The sequence below is a fragment of the Symphalangus syndactylus genome, chromosome 2 (genome assembly GCF_028878055.3).
Source record: "Symphalangus syndactylus isolate Jambi chromosome 2, NHGRI_mSymSyn1-v2.1_pri, whole genome shotgun sequence".
Lineage (NCBI taxonomy): Eukaryota > Metazoa > Chordata > Mammalia > Primates > Hylobatidae > Symphalangus > Symphalangus syndactylus.
The window spans coordinates 110,446,927-110,474,160 of NC_072424.2; the positions used below are offsets into that span (position 1 = coordinate 110,446,927).

Consider the following 27,234-nt stretch of genomic DNA (forward strand, 5'->3'; position numbering starts at 1 on the left):
CTACAATTAAGTCTGTAAAACATTGATGTAAGAAACTGAAGAGGACCCAAAACATGGAAACATATTCCATGTTCCTAGATTGGAAGAATCAATATTGTTAAAATGCCCATACTATCCAAAGCATTCTACAGATTCAATGCAATCTCCATCAAAATACCAATGTCATTCTTCACAGACATAGAAAAAAAATTCTAAAATTTATGTGGAACCACAGAAGATCCAGAAACCCTCCTGGGCAAAAAGAAAAAAAACGAGAAATCACATTACCTGACTTTAAATTATACTACAGAGCTCTGGTAACCAAAACTGCATGGTACTGGCATAAAAACAGACACATAGACCAATGAAACAGAATAGAGAACCCAGAAAGAAACCCAAACATCTACAGTGAACTCATCTTCAACAAAGATACCAAGAGCATATATTGGGGAAAGGACAGTTTTTTCAATAAATGGTGCTGGGAAAACTGGATACCCATATGCAGAAGAATGAAAGTAGACCCCTATCTCTCACTTTATACAAAAATCAAATGAAAATGAATTATATACTTAAATATTTGACCTCAAACTATGAAACTACTAAAAGAAAACTTTGGGGAAACTCTCCAGGACATTGGTCTGGACAAAGATTTCTTGAGTAATACCCCACAGGCACAGGCAACCAAAGCAAAAATGGACAAATGGAATCACATGAAGGTAAAAAGCTTCTGCACAGCAGGGGAAACTATCAAGAAAGTGAAGAGACAACCCACAGATTGGGATAAAATATTTGCAAACTATCCATCTGATAAGGGATTAACCAGAATATGTAAGAAGTCCAAACAACTCTATAGGAAAAAAATCTAATAATCCAATCCAAAAATAGGCAAAAGATTTGAATAGACATTTCTCAAAAGAAGTTATACAAATGGCAAACAGGCATGTGAAAACGTGCTCAACATCACTGATCATCAGAAAAATGCAAATCAACCGGGCACAGTGTCTCACACCTGTAATCCCAGCACTTCTAGAGGCTGAGGCAAGAGGATAACCTGAGGTCAGGAGTTCGAGACCAGCCTGGACAACATGGTGGAACCCCGTCTCTACTAAAAATACAAAAATTAGCCGGGTATAGTGGCGGCACCTGTAATCCCAGCTACTCGTGAGGCTGAGGCAGGAGAATCGCTTGAACCCAGGAGGCGGAGGTTGCAGTGAGTCAGTGAGTCTAGATCCCATCATTGCACTTCAGCCTGGGAGACAAGAGTGAGGCTCTGTCTCAAAAAAAAAAAAAAAAGCAAATAAAAACTACTATTATATCATCTCACACCTGTTAAAATGACTTATAACAAATGCTGGTGAGGATGTAGAAAAAAGGGAACCCTCATACACTGTTAGTGGGAATGTAAATTAGTACAGTCACTGTGGAGAACAGTTTGAAGGTTTCTCAAAAAACTAAAAATAGAGCCACCACACAATCTAGCAATCCCACTGCTGGGTATATACTCCTCAAAAAGAAAATCAGTATATAGAAAAGATATCTGCACTTTCATGTTTATTGCAACTCTGTTCACAATAGCCAAAATTTGAAAACAACCGTGTGGTACATGTACACAATAAAGTACTATTCAGCCACAAAAAGAATGAGATCCAGTCATTTGCAATAATATCAATGGAACTGGAGATCATTAGGTTATGTGAAATAATACAAGTTAGGCACAGAAAGACAAACATCACATGTTCTCACTTATCTGTGCGATCTAAAAATCAAAACAATTGAACCCATGGAGATACAGATAGAGAATAGAAAGATGGTTACCAGAGGCTGGGAAGGGTAGTTAGGGGAGGGATGGAGAGAAAGTGAGGAGATTAATGGATACAAAAAAAATAGTTAGAATGAATGAATAAGGTCTAGTATTCGATAGCACAACAGGGTGACTATAATCAATAATAACTTAATTGTCCATTTTAAATTACCTAAAAGAGTATAATTGAATGGTTTGTAATACAAAGGATAAATGCTTGAGGGGATGGAAACCCCATTCTTCATGATGTGATTATTACCATTGCATGCTTGTGTACAAACATCAAAACATCTCATGTACCCTATAAATATATACATCTACTATATACCCATGAAAGTTAAAAATAATTAACAAAAAAAGTTGAATAAGTAAATTCATCTTTAATTTAGGTTGTTAGACGTAGTTTGTCTCTGAAGAAATATGCAAGCTTTCTTCTATGATGCAATGAAAGTATCTGAACAAAACTGTACTTCACTTAGCTGCTCAGAAACTCTTAGAACTATACTTAATATCCAGTTGTAATGAGCAGCTCTTTACCATGATGCCTCATAACAACGGCTTCCTCTATTCACATGGGTTCTAGTTTGTTGTTAGAACTAAAGTATCCTATTTTTAATTATATTAGATATAATTAGAAACTTCAAATCCTTCTGGAAAGATATGACATACAAATGCTAAATAAATTAATTAAATAAAAAAGAAAAGTGATGAGAGCCTGTTCCTTTAACACTCAGTCTAAGAGGTGATGTAGGTCCCAAAAGTTTGGTGAATATGGGAAGAGAAAGCAATCGCCTATGTGCATACCTCAAACATACTCAATAAGATGAGATCTGATTCTATGAGAGCAGGGAAGGATATTGAGTCCTCCCTTTCTCTCACATCCTACATCCAGTCTTTCAGCAAAACCTGCCAGTGCTACTTTCAAACTTTATTCGGAATCTGTCCACTTCTCAATACCTAAACTTCTACCATCTCTTGGTCTCAGACCCATCATCTCTCTGCCAAAATGATCACAACAGCTTTTTAACTGCCCTGTACTTCTTTGGTGACCCATACCCTGGAGTCTATTCTCTACATTGCGTTCCTCCTGCCCTTCTGCCTCCATTTCCTACTTTTCTCCTCTTCTGTCACATCCCTGTAACCACATTAACCCTTTTTCTGTTCCATAGGTTAGACACATACTCTGACCAGAGGATCTTGGAATTTAGAATTCCCTCAGCCTGGAGTGCACTTTTCTCAGATACTCATATGATCTATCGCCTCATTTCTTTCAGGTCTTTGCTGAAATCTCACTGTGATGCCCTCTGACGACCTTTTAAAAATTTCAGCCCCACGCTTGCCACCCTATTCGCCTTCCCCACTTTATGTTTTCCATAACATTTATTTCCACCTCATATCATAGATAGGTAGACAGACGAAAGAAACCTATATAAAGACAGGTAGATAGATAACAGATAGATAGATAATTATCTTTTAAAAAAATTTATTACCTCCCCACACTAGAGTATAAATTTCAAGAGGACAGGAATTTTTAATCTGTTCTGTTCACTTCATTGCCCAGAACAATGTCTAGACATAATAGGTACTCAAAAAAATTTGCAGAGTTAATAAATTAAGGCAGCTGGGCGTGATGGCTCATACCTCTAATCCCAGCACTTTGGGAAGCTGAGCAGGTGGATCACTTGAGGCCAGGAGTTCAAGACCAGCCTGGCCAACATGGTGAAACCCATCTCTACCGAAAATATGAAAAACTAGCTGGGTGTTGTGGCTCACACCTGTCATTCTCGGGAGGCTGAGGCACGAGAATTGCTGGGACCCGGGGGATAGAGGTTGCAGTGAGCTGAGATCACACCACTGCACTCCAGCTTGGGCGACACAGAGTCTCTCTCTCAAAAAAAAAAAAAAAATTGAGAGAGAGAATTAAGGCAAGACATTCAGACATCATTAGTTGATGGAAAACACAAATGGGCAACCAGGTTCCTTGAAATGAAGTGAATGAGACATCCTTGTGGGGACGTTCAGGAGGCCCTTGGAGATGAGGTTCTAGGGAAAGGCCATTCAGAAATAAGCCAATTCAATTCATAGTGGAAGTGATAGCAGAGAGCTTGCCTTTTAGAAACTGAAGCACTGACATATGACATGATTAAATAAGAAATAATTATGACACAATTAAATACGAATAGAGTAAATGATTATGATTAGTAACACTGGAATTTGTCAAAATCCACCTTGTCAAAATCAAGGTGTCTTTGTAAGTAGTTTTTGTGGGTTGGTTGGTTTGTTTGTTTTTGAGACAGAGTCTAGCTCTGTCACCCAGGCTGGAGTGCTGTGCCACTATCTTGGCTCACTGCAACCTCTGCCTCCCGGGTTCAAGCAGTTCTCCCTGCCTCAGCCTCCCAAGTAGCTGCGATTATAGATGCCCACCACCATGCCCCACTAATTTTTGTATTTTTAGTAGAGATGGGATTTTGACTAATTGGCCAGGCTGGTCTCGCACTCTTGACCTCAGGTGATCCTCCCACCTCAGCCTCCCAAAGTGCTGGAATTACAGGCATGTGCCACCACAGCCAGCCACTTTATGTGGGTTTTTTTCTTTTATTATTACTATTATACTTTAAGTTCTGAGATACATGTACAGAACGTGCAGGTTTGTTACATAGGTATACATGTGCTATGGTGGTTTGCTGCACCCACCAACCCATCATCTACATTAGGTATTTCTCCTAATGCTATCCCTCCCTTAGCCCCTGACTCCCCGACAGGCCCCGGTGTGTGATGTTCCTCTCCCTGTATCCATGTATTCTCATTGTTCAGCTCCCACTTATGAGTGAGAACATGCAATATTTTGTTTTCTGTTCCTGTGTTAGTTTGTTGAGAATGGTGGTTTCCAGCTTTATCCATGTCCCTGCAAAGCACATGAACTCATCCTTTTTTATGGCTGCATAGTATTCCATGGTGTATATGTACCACATTTTCTTTATCCAGTCTACCATTGATGGGCATTTGGGTTGGTTCCAAGTCTTTGCTATTGTGAACAGTGCTGCAATAAACATACGTGTGCATGTGTCTTTATAGTAGAATGATTTATGATCCTTTGGTATATACCCAGTAATGGGATTGCTGGGTCAAATGGTATTTCTGGTTCTAGATCCTTAAGGAATTGCCACACTGTCTTCCACAATGGTTGAACTAATTTATACTCCCACCAACAGTGTAAAAGCATTCCTCTTTCTTCACATCCTCTCCAGCATCTGTTGTTCCCTGACTTTTTAATCATCACCATTCTAAGTGGCGTTGTGTGATTTTGAGAATAGTTCCAAAAGAGGAATTCCTAAAACAATTTTAGCCATGTGTATTCAGAAAGAAGTATGTGAACCGACATGATTTTCTTAGGTGTGTAAGATATTGGTTTCCTTACATTAAAATTAATAGTGCTGCTTTCATCACACTTAACATCTCTTTAGCCTAGACCTGACTTAAACCACTTACAATCCTGTGCCATATCACCTCTTAGATTACAATCAGCTTACACTTTAAGGACTTTACTACATTAACCTCATCAGCTATCTTATCAATGAGAAAGGAAAACTATTCATCTTAAACTGATGTGACTCTATTTTGCCATTTACTCATACAGTTTTCAAATCACAGACCCACACAGGGAAATATTTTTCTGTTCACTGGTGAGGAGTCAGAGACCAGAGATGTTCACATTGAATGTGATGATTTCTAAGCTACCTTCTCACTCTGATTTCTGTGACTTCATAATTCATATTTACTCTCCCAGTAAATATACCCATAGTAGATGAAAAATAAGCTATACTGAAACTTAAGAGTTGATCGTGGATCTATGCAATGATCATCAACAAAGTTTTCCCAGCTAAATCAAGTTAATGTTTACTAGTGAATTTTTCACAAGTTGTTTCTTTACCTGTTAGGATCATTACAGGGGATCCAGTTTACTTCAGGGTCTGGGATGTCCTCCAAATATGGGTAGAGAGAGTCCCTGTTGAAGTTCCAGCCATAAATAGCATCTTCTGGAGTCACAATAATATGCGCACCCTGTTAAAAATGCAACTTAATCCAAAGGGGGGCCTGCAAAAGGAGCTGAGGAACTGAGTGGCTGAGTAACAACTATTTGGGCTTCCTCCCACACCCCTTAAATCTTATTTTGTTTTCTTTATTTTTATAATTATTTTCTTTTCCAAAGCATTTTAATTTCCTTTATTTCAGTGCACTGTCGCTTCTTTTTATTTTTCTTTTCTTTTCTTTATTTCTAATTTTAGATTCAGAGGGTACATATGCAGGTTTGTTACATGGATATGTTACATAATGGTGAGGTTTGGGCTTCTAGTCAAGCATTATTTTTTCTCTCTCTCTCTCTTTTTTTTTTTTTCCAGATGTAGTTTCGCTCTTGTTGCCCAGGCTGGAGTGCAATGGCGCGATCTCGGCTCACCACAACCTCCACCTCCCGGGTTCAAGCAATTCTCCCGCCTCAGCCTCATGAGTAGCTAGGATCACAGGCACCTGCCACCATGCCTGGCCAATTTTTGTATTTTTAGTAGAGATGCGGTTTCTCCATATTGGTCAGGATGGTCTTGAACTCCCAACCTCAGGTGATCTGCCTGCCTCAGCCTCCCAAAGTGTTGGAATTACAGACATAAGCCACCACGCCCGGCTTAGTCAAGCATTTTAATTTTCTAATCCTGCCACTGTTGTTTCCTATGGCAGTCGTTAACTATAAACCTAGCTCGTCCTGGAACCAAGCCTCTCCTTGAACTTTGGCTGATGATTGTGCCTGTGTCAAGACTGATTAATAACTTAAATGCTCTGTTTGTTACCTCCTCTGCCCCAGCCTTCCCCTGCAAACATGATTCCTGCTTCTCAGAAAAAGAGGAGCCACAAACTGGTTACTTGAACTGTGCCATGCCTGCAAGTACTGCCTGAGCTAACCTGGGCACCTTCCAATTAGAGAGTCACCTTAAAAAGCTCTGTGACCTTCAAGGAAATAGTTGGACTAAGAGTGAAAAAGAACATCAGAACTCCTGATAACCTTTTAAATATTAGTATATATAAGAATACAGGGCAGCCACGGTAGCTCATGCCTGTAATCCCAGCACTTCGGGAGCCTGAGGCAGGTGGATCACCTGAGGTCAGGAGTTCAAGTCCAGCCTGGGCAACATGGCAAAACCCAGTATCTACAAAAAATATACAAAACTTAGCTGGGCACAGTGGCATGCATCTGTGGTCCCAGCTACTCTGGAGGCTTTAGTGGGAGAATCACCTGAGCCCGGGAAGTCAAGGCTGCAGCGAGACGTGATCACACCACTACACTCCATCCTGGGTGACAGAGTGAGACCCTGTCTCAACAACAACACAAAAGAATATATATTTATAGATATATGTAATACACATTTATCCATGACTTTTGTCACACTTCATATATTCCTAGTCTACCCCTAATCAATTAATAGCTTTTAAAATAATATTCGTGTAAACCACAATTTATACTGTATGATTAACTTTAAACTGAAACCTTCACTCAACTTAAGGACTCACAATGCATTACATATACTTTTATCTTGTAATTAGAATGAAGTATGAAGTATACAATGCATGCTGGCAAGGAATTGAAAACTTAAATTTGTTTTCGGATTATAAATTTATTCGAAAACCTGCAAACCCTTAATAGCACATGAAGGCCACTAATACTCTGAAAATAGCACCTAGTCCCTGACCTATTTAGCCTCCATCCTCCATCTGTACCAGAAAAGGGGAACAAAGATGTTGAATTTATGGCCAGTTCCTCAAAGTTCTGCTGCTTCTTGATAATGAGCAAATTGTTCTTTTCTTAACTTTGTTCTTACTGTTAGGGAAGTGTCCTTGCTCTAATATTGAGAGGAAAGTAGAATTCTAACTGTAAAATAAAGGTTCTTGGCTACTCTGATACATATGTAGTCTTAAAGTGTAACTGACCCTGACAGTGGCCCTGTCTCCTAGGACCCCCTCCTTTCTCATAGAATCCAGTACACTGGAGAGATGGTAGAGATGGTACCTGATCCGCTGCTGATGTGATCGCTCCTTCCAAAATGTCCAGATTCCGATTCATTAACGCCAAAGCCTCCTCACGAGACACTGGTGTTAGGGTGGCATTGGGCAATATCACTGCATGCTCGTAAACAGCTGCAGTGAAAGTGTCCTGGCAGCTGGCTCTTGAGACATAGAAAAGCAAAATTGCCACATAAACCGGCAACTGAGTAGTCATGCTGAAGTCCAATGACTGCTGAAAAACAGAGCCTGTCCTGGTATTTATAGAAAGAAGACACGTGATGTCCAGAGCTTAGTACCTTAAAAATAAACTACAGAAGTTAATTAAGAAAACGCTAGGATTTCATAGCATTGTTAGATAACAAAAGACCCTCCCTTATTGCAGTAATTTGTGAAGATTAAATCAAGAACTGTATGTACATTAGTTCGCTAGGGCTGCCTAACAAAATACAATAAACTGCGTGGTGTAAAAAATAAAAAATTTATTGCTTTGCAGTTCTGGAGGGTAGGAGTCCCAGATGAAGGTGTCAGCAGAGTTGGTTCCTCCTGAGGGCAGTGAAGGAAGGATGTGTTCCAGGCCTCTCTCCTTGACCCATAGATGGTGCCTTCTCCTGTGTCTCTTCATATGCTATTCTCCCCATGTGTGTGCCTGTGTCCAAGTTTTCCCTTTTTATGAGGACACCACTCTAATCTTTAACACGGAGAAAGGGAAAATCCCAGCTCTAGCTTTTTTTGTCATCGTTGTTGTTTCTTTATTGTTGTTGTTGTTTCACTCTTGTCACCAAGGCTGGAGTGCAGTGGCGCAATCTCTGCTCACTGCAACCTCCGCCTCTCGGGTTCATGTGATTCTCCTGCCTCAGCCTCCCAAGTAGCTGGGATTACAGGCACCCGCCACCATGCCATGCTAATTTTTTGTATTTTTAGCAGAGACGGGGTTTCGCCATGTTGGGCAAGCTGGTCTCAAATTCCTGACCTCAGGTGATCCACCTGCTTTGTTTTTATGCCAACTAAGGGCAGAAGAAAAAAGCCAAGTGCAGGTCATAAACCCAGGGGTACTGGCTCACTGAAAGACTGAGACTTAATCATAGGACCAATTAGATTTAGTGCCCTCTGTACTCCAGTATAACTTCATCTTAACTAATTAGATCTGAAATGACCCCGTTTCCAAAAAAGGTTACATTCTAAGATACTGGCAGTTAGGACTTCAACATATAAATTTTTGGAATTCATATATTTTGGAATGTCAACACATAGACATTCAAATAATTTTAAAACTTTATTATTATCTTCATATTTCAGCTCCACACTTTGATTTACTTTATTTTCCTCAAAATGGGGAAGCCAGGACAAAGAGGAATACAACAGCATCTCCCACTTTCTCTGGGTCAGGAATCTGGGGGCAGTTTAGCTGGTGCCTCTGGCTCAAGGTCTCTTTCACAAGGCTGCAGTCAAGCAGCTGCCAGGGCTAGCTATATCAAGGCTTGACTCCAGGAGGATTCACTTCCAAGCTCCAAGCTCCCTCATGTGGCCGACGGCAGGGCTCAAGACCTCATTGGTTGTTGCCCAGAGACATGAGTTCCTAGTGATGCAAACCTCACCATAGAGCAGCCCGCATTATGGTATCTGGATTCCCTTAGAGCCAGAGAGCAAGTGAACCCACTGGAGATGGAAGCCACGGATGCTTCGTAACGTAATTGGGGAAGCAACACCTCATCACTTTTGTTGTATTCTATCCAATAAAGCATTAGGAACCATCTTTGAAGCTGCTTATCACAGAGGCAACAGAGGTGTATAAAGAATCAGAGCAAAAAAAAAAAAAAAAAAAAAAAAAATGAGAGCTGGGGAGCAAGATCCAGAGAGAGGAGAGGGAAATTATATAAAATAGAAAAACTGTTCATAGATTTTGATATTGAGTAAGTTGGCAAATTTTGTTTCAATTGTGCATTAAGTATAATATTTACAGAATTAGTGTTTATGTTTTTCCATTTTATTTTTAGATCTATTTGTCTTTGGTATTTTTATAGTTCAATCTGCAAACAGGCATATATAATTTTTTACTTTAGTAACTATAATGCATTCATTCTGCAATTGCCAAGGTAACCCAGAAGTTGTGGTTGGCTGGTCCTCCTGAGTCTCCAGTAAACAGCAGCTTCTCTGCTGCTTGCTGACCTCTTAGGGCCTTTCCATGCCCAGGTGGGTGGGAATATCACATATTTCACAAAAAGATGTCGTTATTATGTAACAATTTATAAAAGGAAGCACTGAAATAAAAGTTAAAACTGAGATGAGTTGCCAAGAGGTTAAAAAATTACTTCTTGCCCTTCTTAGATTAAAAATATTAAACCTCCGATGGAGTTTCTAGTCCCACTCGTAGAGAGCTTGGCAGTCATTTTTCCCATGCTCACAACAAGAAAAAAGCTAAACAAACGAAAATCAACAACTTTTCTAAGATGCATCAGAGAATTGAGATCACAGGATAAACTGCGGTCCTCACAATTGGAGAGATAGGCAGATACAGAGGTTAAGAGTGTACTGGGAGCAGAGTCCTCTGCGGCTGGCGCCAGTACCGTGGGGTCACTTGAACTGTAATTGACGAATTGCTGGAGGCACAGGGTGTACAGCCTTGAGAGTTCTGGTCTGTTCTTCTTAACAAAAGCCTGCCCTCAAAGTAAAGTATTTTACCAGAGCCTAACCTACCTAGGGGAAGGAAAAATTCCAACCCCAGCCACTCTAATCTTTAACGTGGGGAAAGGGAAAATCTCATCTCTAGCTTGTTTTTATGCCAACTAATGGCAGAAGAAAAAAGCCAAGTGAAGTTCATAAACCCAGGGGTACAGGCTCACTAAAAGACTGAGACTAACTCATAGGACCAGTAACCCTGCCCCTCCTCCAGCATGTCGCTGCCACATGAATCTAGCCTTTCTGGCCTACCTAGCATGTACTAGCTGAGAGCAAATCTTCAGATGAAATAATGCAGTTCGGCCGGGCGCCGTGGCTCATGCCTATAATCCCAGCACTTTATGAGGCTGAGACGGGAGGATCACCAAAGGTCAGGAGTTTGAGAGGAGCCTGACCAACATGGAGAAACCCGTCTCTACTAAAAATACAAAAATTAGCTGGGCATGGAGGGGAGCGATGTGGGGGGTGGGGGCGCCTATAATCCCAGCTACTCGGGAGGCTGAGGCAGGAAAATTGCTTGAACCCCGGAGGCGGAGGTTGCCTTGAGCCGAGATAGCGCCATTCCACTCCAGCTTGGTGACAGAGTGAGACTCCGTCTCAGAAAAAAAAAAAAGAAAAAAGAAAAAAGAAAGAAAGAAATAGAAATAGAAACAGTGCGGTTCTTTCAGTAGAGTATCATCAGCAGGACATGGACCTGGGAGGCACCAGCAGCCTCTACTACAACTCCTAGGCTGGTTCTCTGGACCCTTAACCCTACTGCTACAGCCGGCCAAGGTCCCCAAATGCAGCCCTTCTGCTCACACAGAGTAGAAACGGGGAGAATTGTCTCCAAGGAAATGACTTTGAGTGTAGACAAAAGCCCTAATTGATACCTCCAGACTCCTCCAACCAAACTTGCATAGATGGAGCAGGTTTTCTTTTGCAAGAAAAACATGACATCACACTGTCCAGAATAGGGCAAGACCCACAGTATTCTGGATTTTGCCAGCAGAGCAGTGATCACCCCACCCCAGGCAGCAGGTCCCCAGAGGAACTCAGAAGCAAGTCCTGCCCAGCTTACACAGAGAGAACCAGAAACAAGGGAAAAGGAGGGGAGAGCAAGGACTGAGCGGAGTGGGCACTGCCTCTTGCACTTCACCTGGTGGACTCTGAAAAGCCATGTGCACAGCGTGTAAAAGTGTGTCCATATACTTGTGTCTGATAAAAGATTGATGAGCCGTCGGCCTCTGCATTGCTATGCAATATATACGCCCATATTTTAATATTTAGTGGCTACAACACAATGTCAATTCTTTTGTTGACATTAATCTGGTTTTAGGAAAAACAATCCATTTTTCCTCTGCTCTCGTACCACAACAACTAACACAAAAGACTGGTTACTCCCAAGTAGGTGGAGATTTCTCCCCACTAGAAAGCAAGCAATTGACTCTGCACAGACATCAGCTGGCTATCTTCCAGTTCAATCCAAACAGTATTTATCCAAAGATAGCATCAGATCCCGCATATTAAGGCCTCAGTCCCACAAAACCGCCCCCTCCTTCCCACCAGTAACAAGTCTGGGCTTCCAGATCTTCCGACCAAATGGCTCTGGGTTGGGGGTTCCATGACCCTTTTTTTTTGGGTTCAATTAATTTGCTAGAGCGGCTCACAGAACTCAGGGAAACACTTACCTTTAGTGGCTTATTGTAAAGGATATTACAAAGGATACAAATGAAGAGGTGCATAGAGCGAGGTATGGGGGAAGGACTGGAGAGTCTTCCACGCACCCCTAGGTGTGCCACCCTCCAGGAACCCTCCACGTGTTCAGCTGTAAGGCAACTCTCGGAACTCTGTCCTTTTGGGTTTTTATGGAAGCTTCGTTACACAGTCAGGATTGACAACCATGTAGAAATGCGATTGGACAAAAAGGATATGATCCCATACTAACAGTTTGAGTGGGGAAACCCAGTAAAGCTTGTCTGTTCAGGTTTGTCTTGACATCTATAACATTTCTTCCTCTAGGGTATGGGGTGGGACCCTCTCTGAAATGAGGGTCTTTTGAGCCACAATCAGATTACAGTCCTGACTTAGGCAGGTAAAGAGAGGACAGGGGAAGGTCAGAGAGGGAGATTCTGTTTCATGAGGCCTGCTCCTGAGGCCTAAAACCCCCTAATGTTAAAACAAACAAACAAACAAAAAACCCTAACAAAGGATATGGGAGTTATAAGCCAGGAACTATAATATCACAAGTTGTTAATGTTACAAGAATACATATTTTTGCATAGGACTTAATAAAACTATTTTTGCATTGTTAATGTAGCCTGTAAACATGATGATGTGGCTTGAACTTGCTCTCATGAAAGAAAAAATGTTTTTGCTTACCAGTGAGTTATACTCTGCTGTATCAGAAATATTAATTAAAGCCATGAAAGTGGCTTCACTCTCCGTAGAAAGATTTTAGATGAGGAAGATATAGCTGTGAGAGCTGAGTCTAGCAGAGTACATCATTTATATCAATGACAAACAAAATAAGTGTTGTTGGGGGAGGGAGAAGAGCCAAAAGGTCAAAGAAAATAAAAAGTGAAAGGCATTAAGATGTGGGGGGTAAAATTACTCCAAGAAGTACAGGCTTAGTAAGAGCTGAGAACTGACCGCGAGATTTGACTTTTTTTTTTTTAGACAAGATCTCACTCTGTTGCCCAGGCTGGAGTGCAGTGGTACAATCTTGGCTCACTGCAGCCTCCACCTCCTAGGCTCAAGTGATCCTCCCACCCCAGCCTCTCCAGTAGCTGGGATCACAACAGCATACTCGGCTAATTTGCTGCTGTTGTTATCGTTTGTAGAGACAAGGTTTTGCCATATTGTCCAAGCTGGTCTCAAACTCCTTGGCTCAAGCCATCTGCCTGCTTTGTCCTTCCAAAGTGCTGAGATTACAGATGTGAGTTACGGTAGCCTGCCCCAAGATTTGATTTTAAAGTTCCTTTTAATAAAGAGAGGGGGGCAGGAGTCAGCTTACATAAAAATGCCATGAGGTGAGAGGTGCCGAGGAAGCTGGGGCAACCAGAGTGCATAATGCAGCCTCCAGACAACTGGCTTAGGAAAGAGAAGAAAGAATTCTAGAAGGAACCAATGTGAGGCGATAAAGAGGGAAGATGCCCACCTCCTGCACACAGAGGAATCAGGAGCACAAACCTAAGATCCGAGAGTGATAGCCCCTGAAGGGAGAATCCAGGAAAGATGGGAGAGGGAAACCGAGTGCGTTTTCTGCCACCCAGAATGTCTCTGACTTCCTGGTGCTGGACTGAATTATAGCAGGTGGAAATAAACATCCAGGAAAAGTTCAGCAATGCATTTGTCAAACATTCTGTGGACATAAGAGGTGTCTCCTACATAACCCAGAGAACCCAGCTGCTCTTCAGCATATCTCTTTCCAGAGTTAATCAGTGATCAACAAGAAAAATGACTAAGAGAGCCAGGACAGTGGGCCAGAGGTATTTGGGGAAAAGGTGACATGGTGGTCCCATCTAGGAAGCTCCCAGCCTGGCACAGCCTGCAATAAACCCCTGACCACTGAGAAGGGCTCAACCAAGATTGGGTAGATTTCAGAACAGAATAATTTCAGAAGGAAATGAGATGTGATCTGAACGACATAATTTATTTTATTTTATTTTATTTATTTATTTATTTATTTATTTATTTATTTATTTATTTTGAGATGGAGTTTTGCTTTTCTTGCCCCAGGCCAGAGTGCAATGATGCGGTCTCAGCTCACTGCAACCTCCGCCTCCCGGATTCAAGTGATTCTCCTGTCTCAGCCTCCCGAGTAGCTGGGATTACAGGCACGCACCACCACCCCCAACTAATTTTTGTACTTTTAGTAGAGACAGGGTTTCACCATGTTGGCCAGGCTGGTCTCAAACTCCTGACCTCAGGTGATCTGTCCACCTCAGCTTCCCAATGTGCTGGAATTACACGTGTGAGCCACTGCGCCCGGCTGACATAATTTATTTTTTTAAAAATTTCTGTTTTGGCTGGCCCTGTGGCTCACATCTGTAATCTCAGCACTTTGGGAGGCCAAGGATAGCAAATCACTTGAGGTCAGGAGTTCAAGACCAGCCTGGCCTGGCCAACATGATGAAACCCTGTCTCTGCCAAAAATATAAAAAATTAGCCAGGTGTGGTGGCATGAGCCTGAAGTCCCAGCTACTTGGGAGGCTGAGGCAGGAGAATCACTTGAACCAGGGATGAAGGGGGCCAGCCCCTCCATGCCTATGGGTATTTCTCGTCAGATGGGATAAGAGACTGAGAAAAGAAATCAGACACAGAGTCAAAATGGTTAACCAGCTATCTGGGCATATTATGACCCAGTCAAATCAACACATAAAAGTAACCATCATATGATGGAAACAACACTTGCATGCATTAGTGCACTTACTGCAAAAGGATTTTTCTAGGACTTCCTCCTATTTAAATATATGTTCCACTATACATATACATACTCACATATACTTAAACTCCCATACATGGAGGATGAATGCAGCTCCCATAAGTGAACCTGTGCTATACCAAACATGTAAAATGTGAAATTTGCACACACACTTGTTGCTTTTCAAATCTGCTTAAGTTTATTGTATTTGTTTCCGTAAGTTTATGACATCTCTTCTAAACAGACACTAACGGATCTCTTTTTTTTCTTCCTCTCTTAGCCAGGCTAATCCTAAAAGGACCCTGCTAAAGGAGATCACTGGAATTTCCCAGATCGCTGCCCTAAGCGTGGAGGGTCCTTCTCAAACACTCTTCCATACAGGGCCATAACTAAGACAGGCAAAGGGGCTCCACTTCGGCTCCTCAAGCATCCATCTCTTGAAATCTGGTCAAAGAAAGCAAAGGATTAACTTCAGTGCAGAGTTTAGGTTACAACCTAGAGCCCTTCTCTGGCAAGATCACTCCCTCCTAAAGCAGTGTAGAATGGTAAAAATCACACAGGATTTGCTGTTGGAAGACCCAGGTTCATGTTTCAAGTCTGAAAGTAGAGGGACTTTGCGTGAAAGTGCAGCAAACAAATTTGTTGCCCAGGTGCTCAAATAAGAATATGTATAAAAATATGTTCTTCAAACTCATGAAACACTATACAAAATATTAGTTATTACTATAATTATAACTTCTCAAAATAGCATACCCAGAAAATAAGTTGTAGATGCATTATTTAGTGTATTTAATTTGCACCTTCTACATCATGCAAATGACATTATTGCCATTATCAGCAGTCAATATTTTTATTTTAGCTTCTCTGTGAATTTACTGTTGCCTTGAATGTCAACATCACATTTATGTTAAAAAAAAAAAAACCCTAAATTCTCCATCACAGCCTAATGGCAATCTAAAACCACAACTTGTATTCCATATCATAGTTACCACGTCTTTAAAGTGTTTCTTGTAGAATGTGAACCACGATATTGCTATACTCTCATTATTTCAAAGATTTTCATTATGCTGCTCTACCCATCTGCTCTGCTCAAAGGAATTTATCATCCTGCACACCTCCTACCTCATAATGTCTTTCAGGAGCAAGCTGACTCCCACTTAGAATGATCTGTGGGAAAACATAACGTGTTCCGAATGTGCCACTGAGGGAGAAGTCTTCAAACTTGGTAAAAGCTGACCCCACAGGTTCTCCACATGTTTCCAGGTCAGTGGTTTGGCACTTCAGTAATGTGCATATCTAAGGAAGAAAAGAAAAGAGGAGTCAGAAAACTTACAAATATTTTCTCAGCTAAATAATGCAATTTCAAACTATAAAGGAATATTTAAATTGCCTCATAAGAAGTATTTTTCAAACTGCAGGTAACAACTTATTAGTGAATCCTAAAATCAATTTAGTGGGTCAGGATTAGCACTTTTTAAACTGAAGTCAAATAGAATAGACTAGGATTTTAAAAATCAGAGTGCATTACACATAATAATAGCTATTTCTAATTCTATTTTAAATTATTTCATAAACTATTTCTATTAAATATCTTTTTTTAATTCAGTCACACATCCACTTGGCTACACTGGGTTATGAGGTAAAATATCCTTCTTTCTCTGGATTTAGTTGAAGACAATTTGAAAAACACTGCTCTAAAGTAACCTGATGGGAAAAGAGAATACACAGAAATTGCAGTTTTTGAAACCTGAACCTGGCCTGCTGAGAACTTATCAATTTGCTTTATATTTTTGCCTTGCAATTAAAAGAACTAATTCTGTTCTGAACAAATAATGTGTTCTGGGGACAAAATTCAGTGATAAATATAACATTACTAATTATAAAATTAGCTAAATCCAGCCCAATTTTCAAAGAAAGGCAATGACAACCTAGAAGAAAAAGTAATAATAAGGCCACTCTAACATATTTAAGCATTTCTACCTGTAAGTAATATTGGCCTTCCACTGTGTGCAGTCCATCAAAAGCACCTAGGGCATAGACCTCATCTGTTCGCTTCTCAGACATCTTGTAAGTTAAATGACAACACAGATCTTTCTGGCAAACTGTGTAATTTCCTGTATTTCTCTCAAGCTCAGTGAAGGTAAACTCATCAAAATAAATCATCCCCGGAAAATCTGACTGTTCAGAGGAAAACGGCTTGACACTGCTGGCATACGCATGCCAGTCAACAGCTGCAGGGTAGGTGGGCTCACGGCGGGGCCGAGACTTCAGTTCTGATAGCAACAGCTGACCACTCTCTGTTTCCATGTCATAGTGATACACCTTGACTGCGTCTGGGGCGTAGATTCCACTCCCTACAAGCAACATAAAGAAACACAAACATTGGTTTCAGATTTGTTATGGTGACCAACTAATAGAATATTCCTATGTGAAATTAAATACAAAGTTATTAAAGCACATTTTCAAGATAGTTAAGGAGATAGCTGTTACATTGGCCTAAGTTCCAATTTGACTCTGTGTCCTCCATAAGGTACTACTGGCACTGAAATTATCATTTGACATGGAGGGCATAGTTTTAAGCTAACTTAGCAACAAACTAGAAAATTCCCCCAACGTGAAGAATAATTTTAGCTCTCCACTGACGATTTAGTTTATTTGTGTTTGGGATTTGTTATTCAACAAACAACAAAGCAGTTAAAGAGGAAGCCTGTATTACTTTGAACATGAATATGATAAAGGAGAAAGTCTAAAAACCTGATTAAGTCAAAAGAGATTTTTATCACTTCAACAAGTTTTTTTTAATGCTTGAAATATTTTTATTTATTTGTATTTTTTTCTTCCAACTTTTATTTTAGGTATAGAAGGGGAACGTGTGAAGGTTTGTTACATGGGTAAATTGCATGTTGCTGGGGTTTGGTGTGCAAATGATTTTGTCACCCAGGTAGTGAGCATAGTATCCAATAGGTACTTTTTCAGTCATCACCCTCCTCCCACCGTCCACCCTCAAGTAAGCCCTGGTGTCTATTGTTCCCTTCTTTGTGTTCATATGTACTCCATGTTTAACTTCAACTCGTGAGAACATGCAGTATTTGATTTTCTGTTCCTGTGTTAATTCGCTGAGGATAATGACCTCCAGTTGCATCCATCTTGTTGCAAAGGACATTATTTCATTCTTTGTTATGGCCATGTAGTATTCCATGGTGTATATGTATCAGATTTTCTTTATCCACTTCACCGTTGATGAGCACCTGGGTTGATTCCATGTTATTGCTATTGCAAAAAGTGCTGCAATTAACATACAAGTGCATGTGTCTTTATGGTAGAATGATTTATATTCCTTCAGGTATATACCTATTAATGGGATTGCTGAGTCGAATGGCAGTACTGTTTTAAGTTCTCTGAGAAATCGCCAAACTGCTTTCTACTGTGGCTGAATTAATTTACATTTTCACCAGCAGTGTATAAGCGTTCCCTTTTTCTTCACAACCTCGCCAGCATCTGTTTGTTTTTTTATTTTTTAATCATAGCCATTCTGACTGGAGTGAGGTGGTATCTCATTGTGTTTTGATTTGCATTTCTCTGATGATTAGTGATGTTGAGCATTTTTACATGCTTGTTGGCCACATGTATGTCTTCTTTTGAGAAGTGTCTGTTCATGTCCTTTGTCCAAATGGGATAGTTTGTTTTTTGTTTGTTGATTTGTTTAAGTTCCTTATGGATTCTAGATATTAGATCTTTATGAAATGCATAGTTTGCAAACATTTTTTTCTGCTCTGTAGGTTATCTCTTTACTCTAAACAACCAGACTTATTTTGATATTACTAATGCACATTGGCTAGGAAGTTTCTTAGAACTGGCTTTGATTTTTTTATGTGACTTCCTCCAGCTCCAATTTCCTTTCAAGTAAAATTGAGATAATAATGTTTGCCTCCTTTATTCACAAGGACAATGAATGTTCCTTAAGTAGGAACAAATGCTATTATTAATTTTGTGATGTTAAAATTGGTAATAAAGTTATTAAACAAAAGTTTGTGGCTTGAAAATCTATGAAGCCTTCCTAAGACTGTCACTCCCACTTGGTGCAGGCCCGTGTGAGTTACCTGTCACGTGCATGCCGGTGTTGTGGGTATTTGCAGCAAGTAGATTGACTCCCATGGCCTTGGCCCATGCTGAATGGAAGGGAACAGCCGAGAGGAGGGGCAGCGTGTTGTACCATGCTGTGGGGTAGAGAATGCTGTCAACTTGAAACTCATCCACCACCACCACAGCTGGGTCATGAGAAAAAATGTCAAAGCAAGTAAAAATGCCAAACTTCCCAAAGGGAGTGTCAAAAGTCACAAGTTCTGAATCCTTGGGGAAATCAAACTGAATTTCAGGTGCAAAAAGATTGTACTGTTAATAAAAAGCAAAGAAGAAGAAAATTAATAAGAAAACTGCCAAATAGACGTGACCAATTAAGTCTTTCCCCGTGAAATCTTTCCTCTCATGTATGTTGACATGCAGGTTTAAAACTGTTACACATAGGCCATGTGTGGTGGCTTATGCCTGTAATCCCAGCACTTTAGGAGGCTGAGGCGGGTGGATCACTTGAGGTCAGGAGTTCGAGACCAGCCTGGCCAATGTGGTGAAACCCTGTCTCTACTATAAATATCAAAAAAAATTAGCCAGGCATGATGGCATGTGCCTGTAATCCCAGATACTCGCAGGCTGAGGCAGGAGGAGCCCCTGAACCCAGGAGGCCGAGTTGCAGTGAGCCGAGATCACGCCACTGCACTCCAGCCTGGGCAACAGAGCGAGATTCCATTTCCAAAATCAACAACAACAAAATAAAACTGTTATGCATACATTTGTAAAAATCATCCGCACTATACCATAATCTATAAATTTTCTTACTGTGACATTAATAAAAAAAACTTTATTTTTTTTACAACCAATGAATGAAACCACATGTACAAATGATATTTAAAATGTGAAAATTTATATCTTAAAATCACAGGTTGAAATCTTGAATCCTACACTTCTCAGATTGTTTTCCACTGTATTCTTTAAATTTCAACAGCACTACCATGTTAATAAAATAAACTTTGTCCTGTGTCCCAATGATACTGCCAGGTTTATGGAAGTGAAGTCCATTGAAAATTAATTTAGATAATGCAGTTGCTACATATTATTAATTAGTAAGCCATTAGTAATTTTATTTTACTTTTCAGCCTGATTCTTTTTCCAAAACTCCACTTAACCTGGGCTCAAGAGTACAGCATATGTTTTGCTCAGGTTTTTGTTTGGCCTGTTGTGTGCATGTGTGTGCTCTGGAGAGAGCTACTTCCCACCTCTGTGGTCCATGGAGGCCTCTTGCTCCTCCATTCTCCTCCCATGTGGCAGCCTATCCTTCATCCTTTGGTGATTAGCTCAGGAAAGGCACATCACCTCATTGAATCAAGGAGTGATACGGCCTTTGCAGGGTTCTAGGAGGGAAAAATACACCCTTCCTGTAGATTTTGTTGATAAAGATGTGAATTTCGTGTTGCTCCAGCAATGTGGCTTCTAAAAGGAGAGTTCCCCTGAGAAAAAAGCTGTAACAAAGGGCTAGGAGAGCTAGAGGGGTGGATGACAACTTTGGAGCCTCTGAGTGTCGGACTGCACTGAAATGAGACCTATCCTTTCTATGATACAAATTTTTACATGTGCATAAGCAAGGAAATTCCCATCTTTTTAAAGCCATTTTCAGTTGAGGTTTTGTTTTCATCGCAATCGAAAAAGTCCTAATGGAATATATGGTAGCTTAGTATGAAATGCTAACAAATTGGGCTAAAAAATGAACCTGATATTAAATCATGAATGAAACAGAATGTTTACTTCTTTTTCAGAGAACATTAAAAGCTTTGTGTGGCTATTGTCACATCCATTTAAATATTCTACCATATTCTGTTTTATGATAAATGCAAACCCAGAACGCTTATATGGAACTGAATTAAATCTCCTTTTCAACTATGATGCAATAATTATAAGATATATCTATAACAGTTCTCTCCCCAACATTCAACAAACAAACACAAATACATACCACAAGCACACAGAAGAAGTAACAAGTTGAGCTAAGGCACAAGTGATTCTCACCTTATGGTAGCGTGCCACCAGTTTTCCCTGAGAATCAAACACCACATCAGTGTTGTATTGGTAACGACCATCAGGGGGACACTGAGAGTCACTGACACTGAGAGTCATTGTCCCCAATATTAGCCACGACATAGATAGAGTTGTCCTTGGCCAGGCAGCTGAGTCTTTGTTGCACTGGTGTGTTGCCGAATCTAATTCAATAGACATTTCCTCAAACTTACTATCTTTTAGTGATTTCTGAAATACCAAAGTGATACTTTATTTGCCCATTACCCATAACACAACAGCTCTAGGTCAAGAATCAACAGAAAATATTTTAAAACTCTCATGTGATATAGTGTTTATCTTCCTGAAAGCTAACCTAATTTACTATGCCAAACTCCAGATTACAGTACAAGACTGAAGGAAAGAAAAGACGGAAGAGGAAGAGGAGGATGAAAAGAAGCAGCACGTTCTCTTATGAAGTGCTCGCAGGAAGATAAATGAAGCTCTTGAAATTTAGCAGACTCTGCTAATGGAGAAGACCTTTTCTATAATCCAAGCCATCAGTTGTACAAGTTTGCTAATAGGAGATGCGGTTGGAAACAGAAACGCCAGGTGACAGTAAATAGTTTGTACCCTCCAGATTGTCTCTATAAAAAACAAATATAGCAGTAAGTAATGGAAATGTTAAAAATTAAAATAAAAAATAAAAAAGCACTTTACTGTGCTGGCTCGGTTTCCTCATCTGTCAAATGTAACATAATAGCTTCCTTTCTGCCTTAGTGGATCCACATGAGAAATCCTGAGATAAGTACAGACATGAAATTGTTTTACCAAGTCCATCCACATTAAAGATATTTATCCTTGATATAAAAAGAGAATGTGGCATGGTGATAGCTGGCTTCAAATATTTGAAAGGCTTAATTTATAGGAGATGGGTCATATGTGTGAACATAGCATAGAATGCAGGAAAAAGATGAAAGGAAGTTAAAGTGAGGCAGATTTCAGCAGAAAATAAGACAAAAAATGTTTAGCAACCAGCTCACTCTGTCAAATAAGTGGATTTGCTAGTCACTAAAAATTTTATTATAATATGGTGCATCTAGGCCCTTAGAGTCCATTCCATTAGCACAGCTTAAAGGACATAGCTGTTTTAATTCCAGCCAATCTAATGGCCAATCATGAGATCATAAGCCTTCCTTTTTTCACATATTTGTAATGCAAATAGTAATGCCAACTACATAAATTGAATGTAATAATGTGTATCTTATACCAGGTACAGTTCTTGGGACCAAGTAAGTGCTCAGTAAATGAAAATTGCTATTATGGATTTTGTGATTAGAGGCCATTCCATGTCTCTCTATGAACTCACAGCCCCTCTGCAATTGAGGTTAAACTAACCTTTGAATAAAAAGGACAGATTAATGGCCTACTGGTTTAGACCTTTTCTTTTTATTTTCTTCTTAAAAAAACAGAGAAATACTATTAATATTCATATTCATTAAGACCTTTAATAAGTTTATCATGTCCTTTGTTTAATTTTTCTTTTCTTGACTAAATAATTTGAGTTATTTAATATTTCCTACTAGTTACTCATGAAAAAGCCCATGGAACTGTTTGACATGTCAGCATTCTCAATATTTCAACACACAAAGATGACCACATGACTCTCTACTATTCTCTTCAGGGATAAATATCACTAGGGAGAAAACTGACTTTCTTTTCCAATATTATCATTATATTAAATACTGGATTTCTCCTTTTTGTAACACAAAACTGAAAGGTTGCCATTTGAATAAGTAGGTGTAAGAGTTCATAATGTTGACATTTCATCAGTCACTTACTATCCCAGCTTAAAATAATTTATCGATAGCTAATTATCAAATTTATGGATATCTTTTGCCTGGAAAAGTCAGTTTCATTAGCCCAGTCAAACACAGTACATTTTAGTGTAAGCCTCATCAACTGCAGCAAATAATGATTCCTTCCTGTTCTGGGAAACGCCTCATAAGCAAGTAGATGTTGAGTCATAGTGACCTGGTTTCTGTAAACACAGACCATGCAATGTTTAGAGAATATTTTTCCAAAGGGAAAAATCCCAGAGTGAGGCCTGACTCACATAGCTGAGCCTGAATGTTGTACCATTAAGCATGACTTTCCACTTAATTTTACATAGGTAAAATTATCAAAGAAGTTTCTCTTTTTGCACAATAGGTGTAGTTCTAAACAGGTGCATGTAAATTTAAAATTAGCAAGTTAAATGACTTCTTAACCCATCAATTTTGCCATTTAAAGAAATAACCTTAAACTATTTTTAAAAGTTAATACAACTAAAATAATCTATTTCACAGATATCATATTTATTATGCATATTTTCTTTAAGAAAGTTATGCCTAAATTACATCTACTAATAATTACTAAAGACTCTCAAAGGACAAGAACACAAAGAAGTTCAGACTCAGTCCCTTCTGTTAAAAAAAAAAAAAAAGGAATAGTGACAGCTAGCACTGGAGAGTGCATTACAATGTACAAATTCCGTGTGTATTACTTCATTACTCTTGTCTACTCTGTAAGAGAATTAAGGGGCTCTATTATCCCTGTTTTACAGGTAAAGAAACAGAAATGTTAAGCATTTAGGTTATACGCTTACATCACTCAGCTAGGTGGTCGTAAAACGTGGTCCCAGAAGTAGGGCTTCCTTTTTCAAGTCCTATACAATTTCCATTGGCCATATTGATTGCATTGTAAATGATAGTGATAGCAAAGCTCTTTGGAAACAGGCTCATTCATCTTCTTACTCTTCCTGTGAAGGAGGCAGGTGTCCATGGATGAACCAACTTACTTGTATTTGGGACACAGGTTCTAGATATTCCAACTTTTTCACTTTGTTCAAACCCAATTGAACACATTTACTATAAAAATTGTGTATATACCTACTATTTTTTTTTTGAGATGGAGTCTCACTCTGTTGCCCAGTCTGGAGTGCAGTGGCATGATCTCGGCTCACTGCAACCTCTGCCTCCTGGGTTCAAGCAATTCTCCTACCTCAGCCTCTCGAGTAGCTGAGATTATAGGCATGCACAACCACACCCAGCTAATGTTTGTAATTTTTAGTAGAGATGGGGTTTCACCATGTTGGCCAGGCTCGTCTTGAACTCCTGACCTCAGGTGATTTGCCCACCTCCACCTCCTAAAGTGCTGGGATTACAGGCGTGAGCCACCACACCCAGCCTATACCTACTATTTTTTTTAAGACAAGGTCTTACTGTCACCCAGGCTGGAGTGCAGTGGTGCAATCATAGCTCACTGCAGCCTCAAACTCCTGGGCTCCAGTGATCCTCCTGCTTCAGCCTCTAGTGTAGCTGGGATTATAGTTGTGTGCCACCATACCTGGTTAATTTTTTTATTTGCAGAAATAGGGTCTGGCTTTGCTGCGCAGGCTGGTCTCAAACTTCTGGCTTCAAGCAGCCCTCCTCCTTTGGCTTCCCACAGTAATGGGATTACAAGTGTAAGCCACCATGCCTGGTCACACCTACTATTCTTGAAAGACAATTGCAACAAATAACCAACTAGTCATCAGTATCTCAAGTCATTTACCAGACAGGAGATATGCCAGATGATACACATTATGAAACATAAGCAGTATCTGCAGATTCAACACTATTTATTTTCTTCTTCTTTTTTTTTTGAGACAGAGTCTCGCTCCGTCTTTCAAGCAATTCTCCTGCCTCAGCCTCCCGAGTAGCTGGGATTACAGGCACACACCACTATGACCAGCTAATTTTTGTATTTTAATAGAGATGGGGTTTTACCACGTCGACCAGGCTGGTCTCAAACTCCTGATCTCAAGTAATCCGCCTGCCTTGGCCTCCCAAAATGCTGGGATTATAGGCATGACCCACAGCACCTGGCCTCAACACTATTTCTAACTACCAATGTCATTTTTTGACAGATTTAGAAACAAATTTCTAAAATTCATATGGAACCAAAAAAGAGCCTGAATCGCCAAACCAATCCTAAGCAAAAAGAACAAAGCCTGAGGCATCACATTACCCAAGGCTACAGTAATCAAAACAACATGGTACTGTTAGAAAAACAGACACATAGACCAATAGAACAGAATAGAGAGCCTAGAAACAAAGCCGCACACCTACAGCCATCTGCAGCTCAAAGTTCACAAAAATAAGCGTGGGGAAAGGACTCCTTATTCAACAAAAGGTGCTGGAATATCTGGCTAGCCATACGCAGAATGTTGAAACTGGACCCCTATCTTTCACCATATATAAAAACTAACTCAAGATGGATTAAAGATTTAAATATATGACATCAAACTATAAGAATCCTAGAAGAAAATCCAAGAAACACCATTCTGGACATGAACCTTGGAAAATAATTTATGACTAAGTCCTCAAAAGCAATTGCAACAAAAGCAAAAATTGACACATAGGACCTAATTTAACTAAAGAGCTCTGTACAGCAAAAGCAACTGTCAACAGAGTAAATAGACAACCTACAGAATGGGAGAAAATATTTGCAAACTAGGCATCTAACAAAGGTCTACTATCCAGAATCCATGAGGAACTGAAATCAATAAGCAAAAACAAAACAAATAACCCCATTGAAAAGTGGGCAAAAGACACGAACAGACACTTCTCAAAAGAGGACATGCAAGTGGCCAAAAAACATGTGAACAAACACTCAACATCACTTATCATCAGAGAAATGCCAAGTAAAACCACAATGAGATATCATCTCACACCAGTCAGAATGACTATTAACAAAAAGTCAAATAATAAAAGATGCTATGGAGAAAAGAGAATGCTTATACAGTATTGGTGGAAATGTAAATTAGTTCAGCCATTGTGGAAAGCAGTTTGGAGATTTCTCAGAGAACTTAAAACACAGCGACTATTCGACTCCCAATCCCATTACTAGGTATATACCCAAAAGAAAGGAAATCATTCTACCAAAAAGACTCATGCACTTGTATGTCCATCGCAGCACTTTTCACAACAGCAAAGATATGGAATTAACCTAGGTGCCCACAAGAAGGAACAAAATCAAGTCTTTTGCAGCAACAAAGGACATTATCCTCAGCGAGTTAACCCAGGAACAGAAAACCAAATACTGCATGTTCTCACTTAAAAGTGGGAGCTAAGCATTGGGAACTCATGGCCATAAAGATGAGAACAATAGACACTGGGAACTAATAGAGAGGAGAGAGAGAGAGGAAGGCAAGGGCTGAAAACCTTCCTATTGGATACTACGCTGGGTGGTGCAATCATTGTACCCCAATCCTCAGCGTCATGTAATTTGCCCATGTAACAAACCTGCACATGTACTCCCTCAATCTAAACTAAAAGTTGAAATTGCAGGGCAAAAAAAGCATCTCCATCCTATGCCACAGATTGACTATATATCAACACAATTACCAGTCAAGTTCAGTGAGTTTACTGTTGGTGTTTTAAAAAATCACAACTTTTTGTTTAGAAATTAATGACATGACATTACCTCCAGGGGTCTCTACATGGAATCCAGTTCACTCCAGGGTCTGGTATATCCTCTAGATAGGGGTAAATGCTCTCCCTGGTGAAGACCCAACCATAGATTCCATCTTCTGGGGTCACAATGATATGTGCACCCTGCTCGAAACAAGTGGGGCAAAAAAGTTTCTCATTAATTCCAAATACTCTTTTACCAAACTGCAAGTCTCGTTTACAAGTATAAAAGGGTAATACCTGCTTCGCTGCCAGCTTAACTGCTTTCTCCAAAACATCTATGTTCTTGTTCATCAGGAACAAAGCTTCTTCTTTTGAAACAGGTGTTTCTGTTCTGTTTGGTAGTATCACCGCATGCTCATATACTGCAGCAATAAAAGTGTCCAGTGCACCAACACTCAGGGCAAGGAGGGCAAAAACTGCCACACATTTTGGAAAATGTGATATAATCATAACTAAAATTTAGTGATGTTTGAAAAACAAACTCAGATTCTTACGTTTTGTTTCACTGGAAAAACTTTACATTAAATCCTTTCCGGCGATCAGCTGTTTATATTTTCTTGCACGTACATTACACAACACAGCATTGAGAAAGGATGTTGTGCAAGAAAACTGACAGCCACGACGTAATTGGATTGATTCAAGTGTACAGTGCAGTTGTTGACATTGTTCAGAGTCAACTCAACACTAAAAGATTGAGCCAACCAGATGAATTCATCCCAGTC

General features: G+C 39.9%; 2 protein-coding genes across 2 annotated transcripts in view; both read right to left on the reverse strand.

Annotated features, from left to right (window-relative positions):
- The window catches only part of LOC129463339 (pantetheinase), a 31,785-nt gene extending 23,717 nt beyond the window's left edge, over positions 1-8,068 (reverse strand). The window contains exons 1-2 of the mRNA XM_055243985.2: positions 7,836-8,068; positions 5,712-5,842 (exon numbers count right to left, since the gene is read on the reverse strand). Coding sequence (XP_055099960.2) covers positions 5,712-5,842; positions 7,836-8,045 — 341 coding nt within the window. The 5' untranslated portion in view covers positions 8,046-8,068. The remainder of the gene's footprint in view (positions 1-5,711; positions 5,843-7,835) is intronic.
- A 7,020-nt stretch (positions 8,069-15,088) lies between these two features.
- LOC129463371 (vascular non-inflammatory molecule 3-like) lies at positions 15,089-26,962 on the reverse strand. Its single transcript, XM_055243986.2, is given in 8 exon segments — positions 15,089-15,356; positions 16,035-16,208; positions 16,893-17,266; positions 19,013-19,304; positions 21,030-21,135; positions 21,137-21,220; positions 26,523-26,653; positions 26,750-26,962. Coding segments are annotated over 8 exon segments (1,503 nt in total). The 3' UTR covers positions 15,089-15,227.
- Positions 26,963-27,234: the final 272 nt, after the last annotated feature.